At 43.5% G+C, this 19,046-nt stretch overlaps 1 protein-coding gene across 6 annotated transcripts in view; it reads left to right on the top strand.

Moving 5' to 3' along the window:
• LOC116331879 (microtubule-associated protein 4) overlaps positions 1-19,046 on the top strand; it is a 112,521-nt gene that overhangs the window by 14,315 nt on the left and 79,160 nt on the right. For 4 of the 6 annotated variants that reach the window (XM_039617759.1, XM_039617760.1, XM_039617757.1 and 1 more), the window contains exons 2-3: positions 13,464-13,652; positions 18,520-18,576. In XM_039617759.1, the coding sequence (XP_039473693.1) occupies positions 13,464-13,652; positions 18,520-18,576 (246 nt within the window). The remainder of the gene's footprint in view (positions 1-13,463; positions 13,653-18,519; positions 18,577-19,046) is intronic. The other 2 variants (XM_039617761.1, XM_039617758.1) reach the window with 1 other exon arrangement.

Raw genomic sequence — 19,046 nt, 5'->3', positions numbered from 1 at the left:
GCATCCTTGTTCCGACACACCTGAATCAAATGAATGGCTTGTTAGCAGGCCTTTGCCAAACTTGATGGCATGCTGACGAGGTACTCGGATCATTTGATTCAGCTGTGTGGGAGTAGTGACGCATCTAAAAGCTGCAGGACAGCAGCTCTTGAGGACTGGAGTTGGACACCCTGATATACTTTTAGTATTTGCAAGACTGATTAAGCAAAATATATATCACAGCTTGCATGATGATGATTTGGTGCCAGTGTTTATTGACTTTGGATGTCTGCAAGACTATGAGTCAAAAGCTTTTAGAAAAGTTCCGCGTTTCCTTTGTAAACCTGCACCGAGTCTCCTAAATCTTATTTCTGGCAAATGCTCTGATACTAATACTTACAAAGACTAAAAATAACACTGAAATGAATACAAACTAAACTAAAAACATTTTCAAACAATCAAAAGTAAACTGACACTAACAGAGTCTCTCTGGCAAGTAAGTGAAACGAAACTAAATTAAGAACAAAAAGTCAAAATGAAATGAAAAAATACAAAGTAGAAAATACAAAACTACTAATCAGGCCGTGCTGCGACGTTTCCGTGCGACTGAGATGCTGGAATATCCGTCCAGTGAGAGTAACATCCGTACGTCAGAGGCAGCTACAACCACTGACCCTCACACAGCTGTAAACATTCAGTGTCTCGTCCATAACTGACATCCAAAGGAGGGACATTTGATACTTCACATCAGAGGTCTTGTATACACACATAGTATTGGTCCATGACTCATTATGATTCATCAGTTTCATCAGCAGTTAATGGACTGCTTCTGTATGATAAGATGAATAACCATTAACTATCTAACCGAGGTCATCTGATTTCTAAGCAATTACAGAAGCATTAAAAAGCATCAAGAAGGCTTTGATTTAATTATGCATTAGTGTGCATGACCTGCCCAGATGCATTTGGTTTTCTCCTCTCTGTAAAGCTGGTTGTATGGAGACTCTAAATTGCCCCCAGTTATCAGTGTCCTCTGATATACGGCCAGTCTGTCCAGGGTGTGCCGCGTCTCTGCCTCAAAGCATGCTGGGATAGGAAGTAACCCTGTAAAGAAAAAGGTAGTTGTTAAGTGCAATTCACCTCCAGGTGCTTCTACTGCCATTGAAAAACTTTTCAACTTACATTTCATTTAATTTAAATTTTGGGTGAAAAAGCAAAAAGTTGCAAGGAGCCAATAAAGCATAGCGATTTGCTGCAGTCAGAAATGTTGCACATATTCAACACACTGTCATGCTTAACCCAGCTGATGTGATCTATCCATTGTGTGCCATTTACTTGATTACTGTTGTTGCTTCGTGACTGTTCCTGTAGCACTACTGTGAGTCTTGAGTGGTTAAAGTGGGATTTGGCAGATAAATGAACCCCAAGAATCTGGTGCGGTGCAGAAAAATGGCTCAGCACAAGATAAGTGTACTGTGAGCTACAGATGACTTGTTTTCAGACAGGCTGTGATCAGCTTGCCTGTGCTGCTGCTGTGGCTCTGAGATTTACTGCCCTTTGTGGATTTAGCCAACTGTATTATACAGTATATTAGCAGATGTTACATGGCTGATGATACTATCGTGGCTGCTTTCCAAACCCTGCTTTTCATAGTATAAGTGGAATTTGGCAAGTGCTACCAAGAGCATCATCAGCTTAAATTCACATTGATGTCTGCTACCCTTGACCTAACCTGCCATGGCAGCCTTACTTGCACCATGCCACAAGTCTATTAATGGTAAACTTTACCATAATACTGGATACCACTCTGTTCCATAGCACTTGTTTAAAACTGTTTTCTCACACCGTTCACTAAGGCAACAGCTTTCATGGAGTAGTAGGAATATTTTTACATTAAAATTTAAATATTGATGTCAGAATTTAGCAATTTGTGTATCTCTAGGTAATAATAAAAACAGTGCTGCAGGTAAGGGCCTGTGAGTGTAGACGAATATGTCAGTCAACCTTTTTTGTCACCATACATCATTTCTTCTCCCACTACGAAATGAGAGACAAGAATTGTGGAGTTTTAATGTAGGTATATATGCAGCTGACCTGTCTGAGCTTTATTAAACTTCCTGTTTTATTATTTCGGGGAATCTTACGTGTGCTTTTCGAACACTAGGACACTCCGTCAGGCGAATGCTGTGTAGGAAATCTGAAACCAGCGGTAACACCAAGCTTTTATTTGGATATTAGTGTTAGTTGTCAAGCCTGTAGAGTTATCCCCTACTGTGGGTGACCCCACCACCATACCAAGGTGTGTGCAGGCAGCCAGCGTTGTGCTTTAAGTTTGTTTCCACAGATGTACATAAAGACCGATTGTTAGGACTTTTATTACTTCTACATTTTGTTAAACATCATCTTTGCAAAACACTCGACTGTTTTTGGGTTACTTTCAGCTTTGAAGGAGGTGAAATGACATGAACATTGCAGAACAGAATGTGGTGTAGAAATGGTTTTATCTTAGTTACCGTGGTTACGTAATCATTCCAAGCCAAAATCTTGGTCAAAAACACCTGATCAGTTGGCCTGCACCTGTTTTTAGATGGGCGAGCCACAAAGAGAAGAGATTATATACAGACAAAAAGTGAAAAAGCAACATCTGAATTATTAGATCAGGTCAAACTGTCATTTTTTATTTTTTGTACAGGAAACTGTTTCACTATCTGTCTTTATCTACACATCATACAGTGCATACCATGTGACCCTACAGACCAGTGCAGCTCATTGAATATGTTTGCCATTAAACTGGGTATTACAGGGTATTATTGAATTTAGACAGTTACTTTGTTATGTGTCCAGCTCTATTTGAAATAACAGTGCTGGTCGTTGCCTTAGCTGCAGAGGCGGGTCTCTCTGATGACAGAAACTTGGAGGGCCAAAATTAGAAAGTAGCCAAGTTCCTTTAATTTCTTACTTCTGCAGCTGTGTCTGTGTGTGCACTCACACCCAGAGCCACTGCACATGGTCACAGCCGTTTTGTTTTGCCACAGTCTCCACTGGTGTCCATAGTGTGACGTTAGCATTATGGGGCTCAGGTAACTGTCTCCACAAAGAAGGCTGATCTCGACTGTTTAAACAGACTTTGGTCCCCATAATGTGAGTAATACAGATGTGCACAAACACACTTCTCCAACAGTACTCCTAATGTAGGATCACTGTACTGCACCTGTGCACCTCCTGAGACTAATTACAGCGTCTGTGTCTGTGTGACACACACGGCTAGACCACGCCCTGAATGCAGCAACCAATCAAGAGGCACGTGGGACTGTCTGTGTCTCTGTTTTTTCCTCTCAGCCACATGGAGTAATCATAGTAGTTACAGTTGCAGAGCCTGGTGGTGACTTACCACTAACTTCATGTTGTTGTTTGTACGCGTGTGTGTGTGTGTGTGTGTGTGTGTGTGTGTGTGTGTGTGTGTGTGTGTGTGTGTGTGTGTGTGTGTAATGACTAGAAGGTTGAGAGACCATCTGTCTGATACAGTAGAGTGTACACTGGTGTCCGTGGCTGTGGGTGTGTCTGAGGATCTGTTCACTGCTCTGATTTTCTCCTTTATCCGAGGAAACGATCCGTAATAAAGGAGGACTGTTGTTTGTGCTGAATCACTGAAGTGTTTACTGCTTGTAAATAGTTCAGTGAGTGTAGCCTTTCATACCAAACACAAGAAGTCAGCAGCATTTTGAAATGGTCAATCCAAATATGCAGTGTGTGTTCACCCCACTCACATCCCAGAACACACAGAATAGCCGACACACATTTTTAAAGTCTAAGTAATCTTAATAGGATCGATTAACATGTTTTCTCCTTGCAGGTTTTACAGGCTTGTAAACACAAGATGTGGATTTGCCAAAGGCTTAGGTGTGATCTCGTTACATTAGGACAGAGCGCTGGGACGATTTAAATAAAATACCTGCAATTCAAGAATATCAGCCAAACGCTGCTTTTCTCACCAGTTGGTTCTCTGTGAATAGCTGCACTATTACTGGTTTTTTGCGTGTGCGTGCTTGGGTGTGTGTTCCTGGTAGGGCGCACTGACAAAGTGTTGCGATTGTGTGACTTTGCTGAAGTAGACTGAATGGCCCGCCAGGAATGCCAGTGATAGCATCTCCCTCAGATTAGTGTGATGGCAGCTGGACACACGGGGGAAAGCAAAATCTTCTGTCACCTCCAGTATGAAATGTAACTGGTTTGGTTTTAAGTGTGTCTGTGTGTGTGTGTCATCTGCATAATAGAATAAACGTATGCAGTTCAGAATGTCTGCTAAGGAGTTTTTATGACATGACACTTGAGCGTGACAGGCTGGGGGATCCCCTGTAGGCATACTTGAAGTTGTGATTTAAAGGGTGTGAACAGGTTTCAGATAACTCGCTCACCTCCCTCCTCCCCTTTCTGCTGTCATGTAAACGTGCAGAGGGAGGGTCGTGCTGTCTGCACCTTCTCTCATCATTTTGTTTTCAGAAATAAAGACTTTGTGTCCCACAGTGCTGCAGGCTTCAGCCAGTGATGGCAGAATCAGGTCCGCACATCGTCCTCAGGAGTCGCCCCTCACATGTAACATGCAGCAGGAAACTGCGCAGATGCCCAGTGATTGCATTTATGTTTTTCACATTTGGCTGTAAGTAGTTACAGCAATCAGCTGATTGCACAGAGACTGACTGTGTAACACCCGCGCATTTGACTGCAAGGCAATTGCGCAAGTCACCTGACAGCAGGTAAACTGTCTCCAAACAACTGTGACCAGGTTCTGACTCGGACCGACTGCAGTCACTGTCAGACATACGGGTTTACTAATGATTGCTGCTTCATTTGTAAACGCAGTCAGATTGCTAACACGTTGTAATTGATCTGAGAGCCTGCAGCACGTTCAGCTATGTCTGTTTGCAACAGGGAACATGACTGATTATCAGCTGGTTGTGTTGTTAAATAAATGCATGATTGCAGTGAAATTGCTGCCCTGCAGCATCTATGTTGCCAATTGTTTCAAATCTATGAGATTTGAAACAATTGGCAACAATTGGTATGTGCTCAACATGGACAGCAACAGATTAGCAGTTTTCACTGATTTATCTCAGTTGATCACTGTGTTATCACAGATTGCACGCAACTGCAAACTGATAACTGAGTGACTCTGCCTTATTGCCGTTTTATTGCTGTCTCCAGACAGAAAAGTTGCTTTAGAGACGCCAACTGACCAGGTGTGCGAGTAGTCACAGGGACTGAGCTGCACACAGTCGCAGTAATTTTGTTCGCACGGTGGTTTTCCTTAGTGTGACTGTAAGATAAGATGCTCTGGGAGCTGGCAGATTAAAGACTACTTAGTGTCTTGTTGAACTGCACTGGAGATTCACTTATACAACCCCAGTGGGTTGCCAAAAGTGTAGGTCTGTATGTGAGGGAGTTTAAATACCTCATGTCTGCACTGAGAAGGAAAAGTATAGTTTTAGTTTTAATGGAAGGAAAAACCAGCTTCACCAAATTCCCCTGCAGTTAACTGAGGGACCCAGTTTTTAAATGTGTAACTAAAGCAAAGCTGCTGTTTTATGTCTGAGAATAAAAAGTCCTCTGCAGACGACATGGAACATGTCCTGGTCAATAAAATAACACAACAATCCAAGGTGCATTTTTGACCACACACATTTTCTTGATTATCCTGCATGTCTTACAGTAGCATCACCTACAAGCATTACATAAAATATGTAGTGTTTCGTCTAATTTATATAAACAACAGTACTTAATTGAATCCATCAGTTTGTTTATGAGCTAAACCTGTGTGTGTGTGTGTGTGTGTGTGTGTGGGTGGGTGGGTGGGTGTGTGTGTGGGGAGACGAGGGACTTTCAGCTATGGCTGAAAGTCCCTCGTCAGCTGTTTCTGTATAACAGATGAAACACAAACAGAACTGTTATGCAGAAAAAAGAAAAAGGGGAAGCTGACACACACACACACACACACACACACACACACACACACACACACACACACACACACACACACACACACACACACACACACACATATTGTGGTCACATGTGTGCAGCTCATTTGCAACATTAGATACAGATTAAATAGCGACTGCTCTTATCAGTCATGGAGTTCTATAGAATCATCAGGTGTTCCCTAATCTGTGGCTGGACATTAATCCAGATTATGCAGCTGTTGGTAAATATTTTGAGGATTAGTCATGGCTCGTTGTGCCGGTTCTTTCAGAAACTGCAGACTTCCTGTTCAGTGTTAATGTGCTGACTTGTGTCTGTGAAGAGACACTAAGAGGAGAAGCTAATAAAAACAATGGGAGCCACAAACTCACTGAAGCAGCAATGCGAGCTCACTCCCACTGTGTGTTTCACACGGCGCGGTACATGCCCCACACACACACACACACACACACACACACACACACACACACACACAGTAAGCTGAGTGTTTAGAGGAAGTGTCATCAGAGGTGAGCTCTTCCCACAGTGACTGCACGCCCAGCCCACTGTGCACGTCTTTGTTTTCTCCTTTTCGTGCATGTTACACTCACACTCACTGTCCCATCTATGCAAACACCTTCACTGGTTACAGGAACATGGACAGGTGCAGTTTGAAGCTTGCAGAGGTAATGATGGGCCAGGAAAGGCCAGTCCCTCTTTGAAAACCAGCCCTTTAAAAACGGATCACTACTCTTTGGGTTTCATTGCTTTATTTCAAAGTTGGTTCAAAGTAGACTTTCTATACTGGAGCTCATCTCTGTGCTATGGAAGAGGATCAGGGCCACCAGGAAAACATAAGAAGTAGGCACGTCTTTTCTTTTTTTCTTTTTCACAATTCTGAGAAAAAAAAGTCATAATTCTGACTTTTTTCTCAGAATTCTGAAAAAGAAAAAAAAAAAGTGCCCACTTCTTTTCTGTTTTTCTTTCCCTGCTCGTCTGGGATTGGTTCCAGCTTCCTTTGTCAAAAACATGTTTAAACATTCATAAACATTTGAAACTGTTAATGTCTCCACTTTTCTAACTTCTTATTGGGCTGAGTGGCATTCAGCTACCTGAGATTGGGCAATAACAGTCTGTTTAGCGTTTCATTCCACGAGAGCAGGTGTGTCAACATTCTTCATTCTTCGGTTCATACGAGGTACAGAACTGAACACTGTGCACAGAACAGTATGATGAGTGTAGGTACCATTACAACAAACAGCAAATCCACTCAGGTTTACAGGCAGTAATCAGAAATATTTGCATGATTGGATCAGCAGTTAACAGTTATCAATATTTAGCAGCAGCATCTCTCACGTTCTGTTCAGAGCGTGGGCTTCATGATTCCACTGTCAGGGTGAAACGTTAGTTCACTGTCCAGTGTGTGACTTCATACACCTCAGCAGACTCCAGTGAGGTCAGCGTATCCCCTTACACTGTGACCATGTGACCTCACATAATCATAGGTCTACACTGTGGTATTGTAGGGGAATTAAACTACCCTGCAGTTGCTTTACAGCCACGTTGACCTTGGGCAGTGAATAGCTCCACATGCTCTGCCCAAACCTTTAAAGCAGTAGAGTAAGTGTAGCTGCAGGCGGGCGACTGTTGACACCATAACTGCAGAGTTTCAGCTTTGCTGCCTGCTCGTATTAAAGTCTCCTAAACGCTGAAAGACCCTCACAGCTGCACATGTGCTGTATATTATTGTGGGACTGAAGATGAGCGCTCAGCTTAACGGGGAAGTGATCTCATGCTTTGTGTGTCACAAGCTTAACCTCTCAATTTTCTCACCTTTTTTTGTCATATTACACTAGTGGACGGGCATTGGTCCTTTCACATAGCTGAGGTAATTATAGCTGCCGCTGTGCTGCCTTGCTCTGTGGCACAGTGTGCTGCAGGTGGAATGTAGAAGCAGGAATCAAACCGCGTGTTTGGTTTGTTTTGTACCAGAATTTCTGAATCGAGCTGTGACACTTTCTCTTGTAGATTATTTGATTCGAAGTGAGGAATTCTGATCAGGGTAATGATTCACAGAGGACAAACGTCTTGCTATAAACTCAGTCAAATCCAGATTGTTGCTCAATGATTAACCAAGGAAGCTGAAATCAGACCTTGACCGTGCAGAGTTCTTTTCCCAGTAAGACGATTTCCTCTCAAATAGACGGTCTTTAGGTGACTCTGTGGGTGAGAGTATTCACCCCGCTGAGGCTCCTGACCCCAGCCTGCCTGAGGATTAATCCAACATGACATTATGTTGTGTTGTCATATATTTAAGTAGAAGGAGAAAAAACTGCTGGGGATTTTGTGGGATTAGAGTTTACGTGTTATGTCACCAGTCACCCTGACAGTTGCTATAATGCTCGTCTCTTGCCAAGGCCGAGCTTATGGAAAAGCAGCATCAGCTCCTGCTTCTTCACTCACCTGTGGATAAGCAGACCTCTCCCTCTACCAGCACCGTCGCACCCCTGCTTAATCCCAATGTTTGTTTGTTTATTTATATTCAGACACAGTGTGTGATGTTAGGATTTATTGTAATTATCTTGTTGTTTGAGTGGAAATAACTTGACAGACTGCATCAGGGGTGGTTAACCTGCTCGTTGTAGCAGTTTGCTGCATGTGTATGGCACGGATACTCTGAAGGATGTTTTCAGGTTAATGTTCAGAGATGAGCGCCTCTCGCTGGTTCCTGTGACATTTTCTGTGTGATCAGAGGACCTAGCTGTCTCGGTGGTTGTGGGCAGTGTCGTTTTCAGCATCTCCATCCATCCTGTTCCATTTATCCTTATCAGAGTCACGCGGCTGGAGGCTGGAGCCTATCCCAGCTGTCACAGGGCGTGAGGAGGGGTACGCCCAGTTTGTCGCAGGGGTGACACAGAGACGACCATTCTCACTCACATATATGGCCAATTTCAAATCCCCAATTAACCTAACCCACTAACTGTCTTTGGACTGTGGGAGGAGGGAGAGGGGGAATGTTTGCATAGACTGTCTGAAAGAGCCCACAAAGGTTAAATGTGAGTGTTTGAGTTCAACTGAAAAGTCTCTTATTTCCTCGTTAGAGCTGGGCGATAGAACGATAACGATATGTATTGCGAAATAACTTTTTCTCAATAGAAAAATTAAACTATTGCGATAGACCTCATCTCTCTTGTCCTCTTAAAAAAAAAAAAAAAAAAGAAAAGAACAGCCAATCCAAATTAAGTAGCGCAGAGCCGAACCAATCACAGCCGCAGCGTCACGTCACGTGACTTGTTACGTACAGCACAAGCGCCAAGGCGCACATGTGTATTTGTTTTTGCAGCCGTGCAGCCCGGGTAATGAAGGAAAGGAGTTTGCCAACTACAGAAAAATCAACCGAGAGCGTGAGCGAAGGTTACCGAAGAAAAAACAGATGATGGCTCCAATGCCGGAGAGCTTGTCGAACAGAAGGGCCACAGAAGTTCCATAGTGCGAAGGTATTTCGGCTATTTCAAGTCTGACAAAAAACAGAGTAGCGCGCACTGTAAATTGTGCCGAAAGCAAGTCTGGAAATACAATAAAGCGGTGCATGCTCAGTCTCTGACTGAAAGCGCTGATTCGTCATTCGGCTTTTGTCAGACTAAAGTAACTGTTAAAACTGTTTGAAAAGCTAAGCTATACAACAAGGAGAGATTGAGAATTTCCTTTTAGTTCTCAGTTTATTTGATATTGACAAAAGTTAGTCAATTTTGTCTGTTCTTCTGTAAAACAAACTAAGATTTATTTTTAGAATTAAAATTTTGTTTCTAAGTGGAATTGATAATTTAATCTGTTTGTTTGTTCTATTTTGAAACTTAAACGCTTTAGCGGCTGCCTTTTGTGTAGTTTGCAATATTTGCCTTTATTTATCTGAAACTGAAGTCTCATGTTCCTTAAGTACATCTGCCCTGTTGAACTTATTATGGGAAATAAATATTTTAATTAAAACAAGCTGCTAATTATTTCACATTTTACTTGTGAGCAACGGCACATTTAAATCTTACAAATATAGTTATTTGGCTTATATCGTGATATATATCGTTATCGCCTGAAATGAAAAAAACATATCATGATATGAAAAAATCTTATATCGCCCAGCTGTATTCCTCGTCTAGAAATCATAAAGCCTAAAAACATTGCAGACCTACAGTAAACAGCACCTGCAAAGCTGGTATGTCCTATGAGCTTTCACCTTCCTGCTCTTATATCTGGCCTTCCTCCTCCTCATCACCGTCTGATAACCCCCACAGATGGGGCATTAATAGAAAGCCCAGGATGTCCTCTTTGATATTACAGCAGAATACGTGTGATATTATAGATTGGATAAATGATGCTTGATGTGGAGGTCTCATTTCCTCAGTTCCTCAGGAGGATAAACAGCAGTCAAACTGATTAATTATCCTTAAAAAATAAAAATATTCCCCCAAATTCTACATGAGGCACTGATTCAGCTGATTCAGCTGAATCAGCTGTAATGAGAAGCAGATTTTGTTGTATCTACTTTGAATGAAAGAATAATGTCATAAGGAAAGTCATGAAAGTCATTCTTGCCTTCAAAGTCACTGATTACCACACAAACAGGCCTCGTTGCTGCTTCGCTCCTTCCTTTAACTGCTCAGGTTTCTCATGTTGCTGCTCGACTGGCCTTTGTGTTCATGCTGTATTATTGTTTTATATTCAGTAGAGTGTGGAAGCAGACCGTGAGGAGGCTTAACCTTCACCTCAGCTAACACACACACAGGCTTACAGCACAGACTGTATATAAAAGAGACTTAGCAAGACACACCCACACACACACACACACACCCACACACACACACACCCACACACACACACACCCACACACACACTCAAGCATATGTTGGCAGACAACACAATAGAAACTGCCCTTTCCATGGATTTCCTTCCTTTGTTGAATCCAGATTATTTCCGAGTGGCCACACCAAAGTTGTCAGCAGCAGGAGGTGAAAACAGCTCAGCTCCAACTCGAGTACATTTGCTCAGGTCAAAAAGCCCCAAAATCTTATGAGTTTTTAATCCCAGGGTGGTATTCTGTCCCACTGCAGGAGCTAGGCTAATGAAAAGCCTCTCCTCCTGTGGTTATGTGGGAAACGGCCCATGGAAATGGAAGCAGGCGGCGCGGGCAACAAAGACGTACAGTATTCAAACGACAGGTCTCATCCTGCAGTGAATCCAATGACATTGTAGGCTGGGTGGCACAGATCACTCAGCTGACTGTGCAGCTGGTGCAAATGACACACTGTATACTAAACACACGCAGATGATGTGGGGTTAAATATGGAAACTGGGGCAACGTTTCTGACCAGCATGGCTTTGAGGTGGAGGCAGCAGCCTTTTTGCGACACACCCTGGTCTGTGCTGTGCTGCTGCTGATACAGGGCCACTAAGGCGTGTAATGAATACGCCTGTGCAGAGTTTATTTACATTCCCAAATGTGAAAGCTGCTTGTCATTCATTATAGTCACAGCCGCTATCAAGTTTTCTGTGTTGTTTCTCACTGAATGTGTGAGGACAACGTCTTTTTTAACAGACACACCACATGTTGATTTATGTAAATCCAAAAGAATCAGTCGTAGCATGTCCGATTCTTGGCTGTGCTTCAGGCGTGGAGCTCCAGCTCCTCCAGTTTAGTCAAAGTATTCTTAATCAAGTTATTAAATAGCCCGAGTATGTGTGAATGGTAGGTCAAACGTGCTTAGGCACAGAAAAAGGTACTCGTGTGAATGCACATGTGAATGGATGAATCAGGCTTTTAGGAAGAAAGTACTTGAAACACTGAAATTGAGTGAAAAAGTACTACATAGGTAGCTTTTACTGAAACTGTACCCACCAGTATGTGAAAATATAAGACCTCCAAACCCCAAATGAGTCTAAAGAGTTGTTTGTCATTATATAGCTACAAAACTACAAATAAACAGCTCTTTTTCCCAGTTATATGACTGGGAGTATTCCCGGGTGGATACCTGTACCTGTTCTTTTTGCAGTCAATGGGGAAACCATCCAGTAGATGGGGATAGAGAGCTGAGTTGGTGCTGGTTTGCAGAGGACTGTGTTTTTACTGGAGATGTGTTGCAAGCATCGACTAATACATGATATTTAGCAGAGTGGCTTGATTCATGTGTGGCTGTGAGTTTAGTTAGCACACCCAAAGTAAAACATATATTAACTTAATGCAGGGTGGATGTTGTAACGTCCTCGACCCTGATCGTGGACACAGTGTTTTGGACACAGTGGACGCCCTGATGATGTGATTAAGGCAGAGTTGGAAAGTGTGGAACATTGAAGCAGAACTGAGACAGATTAATGCAGAGCGTGTCTGAGCAGCAGAGAAAGGCCGGCTGCTTCTGTGGCCAAGATAATCTGGCATTATAGCTGGAAGATGACACAGCATGACTGCAAATTCCCAAGGTGGCCATTGGTCAGCTGAACTCACAGATTGGTTGACGACTGCATGCATGCGTGTTCACGACCATACGAGTCCATGTGTAAGCACAGACTGTGCTTCTGTCTCGTTCCAGGTCATCTGTTTCATTCAAACACCGTGATCTCGTTTGAAACTCCGCCCCCTTGTGGTAGATGGAGTTTTTATCAGTGCTTGGAAAAGTTTTCTTCTGTGCAGTTGCCCTTCAAGGACATGAGGGGTCAGGTTTAGTCCTTGCTGGTGGTAGACTTTAGCAGGGGGAATGCCAGCGAGCGCAGGGTGTGGATCCAGGTCCTCTGGTCTTTTGGCTCCTTCTGTCCTACCTCAGGATACAAATCTGAAGCCCAGTTCAGTTCACATCAAATGTTTTTCCTCTGATCACCCCAAGCAAGCATGACTTCCTCAGTAAATGATCCAGTGGGCTGTAACTGAGTTTTTCTAACATGATTTCACTCTCTAACTTTCTTTGACCACTTCTCCTATCATTTCCATTTTTCACTTTCTTCCTCTTTCTGTTCGCTCGTTTTGTCTTCATATATCTGCAGAGTTTGTAGACAAAATCCAGGATTCGTGACTCCATGTTTGTGTAGCACTGTTTGTAAATTAACCTGCAGGTAGAACTAGTAATCCTGGTTTCTTGGTTCTTGGATCATTGCTTCCCTTAATCACCACATTTAAAGAAGAGTGTTTATGATGTTTATGCATGTTCATGAATGTGCCAGGAGGGTACTTTACAAGCTAGTTAGCAGCTCAGCTCATATCCTGAGCTGCAGACAGTGAAGTGGGAGCTGCTCTGGGCAATGATCCGATTTCTAATTACACCTCAAGCATCTTTTATGTGGTGCTGATCACATAATGCTGATATATCTGTCATAGTTGGTTGGATGGTTCAAGCTGCAGATAGAAGTCTGCTGGAAGTAAAAGGCTTGGATTACTTTAAAAGATGACGATGTCCAATTTAGGTGTTGTGAAATTATGTTTCAAGTGAATCTGTACCAGGAAAAAAACACAGGGTCTCTTGTTTATTCGTGCGTCTTTCTGTCTGCAGCCATGGCGGAGTTAGACTTGAGTCTGAGCGATGCGCTGACGGACAGCGTTCCCCAACCCGGCCCGGAGAACATGGTGCAGAGGGACTTTGTGGCTGAGTTGGAGGCGGAGCACTTTGACGATAAGGTCGGCGAGACGGTGGGAAAGACGGACTACATCCCGCTGCTGGACAACGATGACACCAGGGCAGGTGAGATTAACGTGATGTTGTCAGTATCATATGGGTGGCAAACACATTCAGGAGAATAGCATCACCGTTTATCTAAACGCAGCATTCATTCTTCTTTTTACCTCCTAAGAAAAATATCTTTCTCTTAGCTTCTGATTAGCAGCTAGTTATGAATGATTTCTGCTGTCACAGTGTGAACTGTGGGTTTGTCAGGGTGGTGATGCAGCCGGCTGCTGTGGCTAGCTAGCAAGACGGATGTTGTAAAAGATGTTCACTATACAACAACATGCAACATGCATGCTCTGCAGAGCTGAGGCAAACTGCTCAATAATGCTCTGTGTTTGGTTACTTTGATCAACTCATATTTGATACATTGTTGATAAAATAATTAGAGGTTGACCAAGAAGAGATGAAAGAAATTCTGACTGATGTATCAGCTGATATTCTTCATATATATGTATATTCTAAAAAGATTTAGCAGCTGTAAATAAAGTGCAATTATAAAACACTAATACAGTGTACAGTCATATTCCTATTACCATAGACTATAATACTGTATAATATCATTCTTAAAGCAGAGAGTGTGCCTTTGACCTGAACTCCAGCTGCTCCTGTATGACTGATGGATGCAGGCACTGCTGCACACTGGCTGCCATCTTGGATCTGCTCGGGTGTCATTCACCCACAGGGAAGACAGTAGCCAGAAGATAAGCAGAGCAGCAGTCAGTGCTTTAACATCCCATTTGGCTGGTGAAATGTGGGGATGACACAGGAAACTGTATTTTTATTGTGAGCTGTCAGTAAATGCTCTAACTGTGTCAGGAAAGAAGTGAGACAGCTGGTTTAGAAGTATGTATAAGAAGGAGAAGTGTCCTTGAGCAGCTTGCTTGGCTCCAGAAAGCTTCTAAAATAAGTGTGGGACATGTGATCAGATGCCTTTGGGTCATTAGCCATGGGTGACGTGTTGAAGTTCCTGGGTACGGTGCATTTGTTGTCGTGAGGAGTTTCACGTTACCCTTTGGCTGTGTTTGAGTTTGCAGGAATTAGAAGGACAAATCGCAGCATTATAACAGCAGCACTGAGACTAACACGACAGCTTTATTAGAATAAGTAAGCTGTCAAGAGCTGCCAGTGTTGTTTCCTGTCAGCTTTAAGAAAGCATGAATATCAGCTGTTGTTCCAAACTGACCTCTGTGGTTTGCGAGGTGCTACGACATTAAGCTGCTGTCTGCAGTTTAAACTGTGGCTGAGAAGGATGCAAAAGTACATGATCGAATAAATAAAGAGGTCAGCTCCAGTGGAGATAAACAGTAGATGGATCGAATAAACAAGAAAATGGATAAAAAAGAAGTGACGGTTAACCGAGAATGACTCAGCTCTCGGGCCTGTTTTGGTTAGCCAGACGCTTTGGTCAGACAGTCAGACTGTGTGTGGGCACTCGTCAGTGACAGCCGGCTGCAGGACGGGCCGTGGGTGGTGTTGCCAGTGATCAACTGTGGCACGCTGTGTGCATTTGGACAAACGCACACATGCTGACACGCCGAGTGCCAAACAGCAGGGCGAGGCAGTCCGCAAGTCATTGTCCTCTGTCAGCATGACAGGGAGATGGAGGTGGCATGCATTTGTTGTTGTTTTCCCCCCTCTGTGAGTTATTGTTTCAGAGCCCCGGCGCTCAAGTGATGTGCAGTGCTGCACTCGTGCATTTCATCTGTCGTATTTGACTTTTATTTGTATGTTTTTGTGCACGCCCGTCCTTTACGTGCTAGGTTGTCGAGTGCATCAGCGTGTGTTTATGTACGTATGGCATGCACTGGTTTGCATCCTGCTGTTTACGTGCCCTTGCTTGCGTCGTTGTGATAGAAATCATGCTGTACTTGTGAAGCTCTGCATCGTTTAGCATGATTAGTCGAGTAAGACTTTCTGGGCGTGAAAAACCTCCCAGGTGCACAGCTACTGACCAATCAGATCATTAGAAAAGTGGCAAGTGATAAAGAAGAACAGAGATATGGAGTACTGGCATTTATTCACAAGTAGTTATTATTAAAGTTTAGTTAAATAGAAGGTTAGTGTGAATAGAAGGGCAACAATAAAACAAATATTACACAGTTATGAGTAACATCAAAAAAATAAGACTTAAAAAGACAAAATAAAATTATAAAAAATAAAAAATGTCTGTAAAGCTTACGCAGTCAGAAGCCGAAGATGTAAAGTTTATCTTTGTAGATAAAGACTTCCAGCTGCTCCCAGCCCACCAGCAGGCGCTTCCAGGGGTTTAGGAAGTAACAGATAAAAGCTGCATCGGCAGTTTGGAGAAGCTAAACTCCCCAGGACGGGATATTTTCCACAGTTGTCCTTTTTCACATGTAACAAGCAGCAGGAAGTCGTCTCCATCAGGCACGTTCTTACCTCTGGAAATCATCCGTTTGGTTTTGTGGGCAAGCTGTCTGCACAGCGCTCGGTGGAGGCAGCACACATGACGTGACCTCACTTGCTGTGAATTCACCAGAATACCTGCGCTATTTGTTCATGGGCACAATCTGACTGCATCTGACATTTGCACTCTCACACGCAGCTCTGTGGGGTGATTGCCAGAAAAGTTCAGAGCTTTTTTTCATTATAGTTTGTTCACATAGGGGATAAAGCACCATGATGCCACCGTGGAAGTTAAAAGGATTTCCATTTGTTTTCCATACCTGCCGGTCTTGTGGAAAATAATTGGTTCCTGTTATTTAGCATTACTGTTAGTATGTGACTAAGCTCATCCTACTCTCGTTTTGGGATTAACTAAATAAACTTGGCAACAACAAAAAAATAAATTTGTGTTTGCGCAGTTATTTCTTTGCTGTAACACTGCTTCTTGTCAGTACGTCTTTACTGTTGGAGTGACTGTAGCTCAGGCGGTAGAGCAGGTCATCTATTGTTCGGAAGGTTGGTGGTTCGATTCCTGGCTCCTCCAGTCTGCATGTCAAGTATCCTTGGGCAAGACACTAACCCCAAATTGCCCTCCGGTGCATTCGTCGGACTATGAATGTGTGTGAATGTTAGTTAGAAAGCTAAACTAAGAAAATGTGCTTGTGTGAATGGGTGAGTAAGTGCTCAGAAGAGTAGAAAAGCGCTGTATAAGAACCAGTCCGTTTACCAAAGCCTGTTTATAAATGGTGCCACGTTTGTAAGGAAAATGCTTCTGTGGGTTGAGCAGCAGAGTTGAGTTTGTGGGTTGCATCCATAAAAAACTCGCCAGATCTTCTCTGCCAATGCAACAGCTTATTCTGCTATTGATGGTTGCAGCCCTAGTTCCACCTAAAAAGTTCCATGTAGAGGGAAGTCAGAGACAGGCTGTGAAGCTGGTGCCCCAAGAAGACAACCCTGTCAGTACTTATGCACCATAGAGAGTCTTCTACAGATTTGCAGTCCAGCTTTGCAGGACGATATGGCCAGCAGCTATCTACTGAGAGACTCTCAAACATACAGCACACGGTCAGTCTCCAGTCTCATACGTCTGCTGGGACGCCTGCCACGCCTGGCCTTCACCATCAGACCCATTTGTGCTGGAGTCAACAACACGTGCACTGGAACCTGAGCGTGTGGAGGAGCGTTATGCTCATTGCAACCCTCATAAAGTAACAGCTTTTGGTGGAGGCAGTGCGATGGTGTGGAAAGGCATGTTGGAGGCAATCTCAGTGCAGAGATACGAAGCTTATGCAAGCAGTGGCAGTCCCATATCTCCAGAGTCTGGGACTGAACTCTGTCCATCCAGATGACAGCACTCGCCCCTACTGAGCGGGGTTTAACAGAGACTACCTCCAATTTACGAGTGCAGAGGGTGGAATGTCTTGTCTGCAGTTCTGAACCTCAACCCAACTGAACACTTGTGGAATTAGCTTGAGCCAGATTGACCGATGCAACCACACTGGCTGACGACCCCACAGCAGTGTGTGACCAAGCTGATGACCTGCACGAGGAGGAGGTGCCAGGCTGCTGTGGCTGCGTATGCTTCTTCCACATCCTGCTCCGGCTCTTGTTATAGATTCTCAGTTTTTCTTGTTTTGTCAGATTTCAATCGTCCAATTCAATAAACGCTAAGCAAGAGTCAACAGCAAACTAAGACGTTTGACGTAGCACAGAAGTTGTGGCAAGTTTTGTATTGGGTACACCATCTAAAGAGAAATAAACAGGCTTTCCAACAGTGTATCATATAGTCAGTATATCATTAAGAGGAATCGTTGGAACACAGCAATAATGGACCAAACACAGGTTTCCTTCCTTGTTGCTTACTGAGAGCTAAGTTAGCACAGAAAAGTGCTGTATAAGTCCGTTTATGGTGAAACATAAACAGGTTGACAGTGTTGATGCTATGAGGCAGACAGAGATCTGTGATGCCCTAATCAATGCTTTATGTCCTCATACTGCTCATGTCTGAGACATTATGAAGACAGTGTTTGGTCATTCTTGTCACAACACATTCATGTCGTTTGTGTTTTAGTTACTTGTGTAAAAGTGTGTCTGAAGTTCACATTTCTCAAACAAAGGTCAATAATTCATAAGTCAGATGTCACACAGCATCCCTCCTTCAGCATCCTCCCCTGACACCAGCCAATATATGCGTCTCATTGCCTGCCCCTGCCTGACCCTAACTGCCCTTTGTGGTATTAGCAAGCACAGCCCCAGGCAGGCAGAAGACAAACACGCACCCCAAGTGAACAACAACCATATCCAGATGCCCTTTAAAAAGCCAGTAAAGACAGGGTCAGTGGTTTCCATTTGCAGACTCGGTGTGTCGTATGTTCGCTGTGCAGTTTGATTTCCTCTCAGGTCAAACCATTAGCACTCTGATGGATCGTAATGTCTTTGCTTGTTTTTGTGTTTGTGTGTGTGTGCGTGTGCGCAGACGCGGGTACTGCAATGGAGAATGGAAAGCAGGAAGCTCGTGGGGTGCAGAAGCCTGGTAAGACATATCCCACAGTTGCCTCTCCTGCTGGTCTGTTTGCAAAGGCCAGCTGGTCGTCGCCATCCACCAATCATGGCCTTTTGACCTTTACTTGCCTGTCGAGCTTCTTTTCATCCATCTGGAGCTTCACGTTCATTGGTTGTGTGTACCTGTTTGTGTGTGTTTGGGGCTTTTTAAAATCTCCAGGATGTTCAAACTGAGCAGAAAACTAGTTTAACGTTGGAAAAAAGACAGAAAAAGTAGTAAAGACTGGCTTTTCTGTTTAACATCAAACTGTATGTATTTGCATGACAGCGAGTCTTAGCTGGCTACAGGAAGTTGTCAGATTGTTGCATTGATAATCAGCAGTGATCCTTGCAATGCTGGGAGAGACCATCAGCTGCACACTGTGTGCTCAGCAGTCCTTCTGTTGCATAGATGCAGAGATGAGGAATACATACAGTCTAATGAACAAACCCTCTATCTTC

Source organism: Oreochromis aureus, linkage group 9 (assembly GCF_013358895.1).
Source record: "Oreochromis aureus strain Israel breed Guangdong linkage group 9, ZZ_aureus, whole genome shotgun sequence".
Taxonomy (NCBI): Eukaryota; Metazoa; Chordata; class Actinopteri; order Cichliformes; family Cichlidae; genus Oreochromis; species Oreochromis aureus.
Note: the sequence above shows the minus strand (reverse complement) of the source record. Positions and strands in the feature narration are given on the sequence as shown.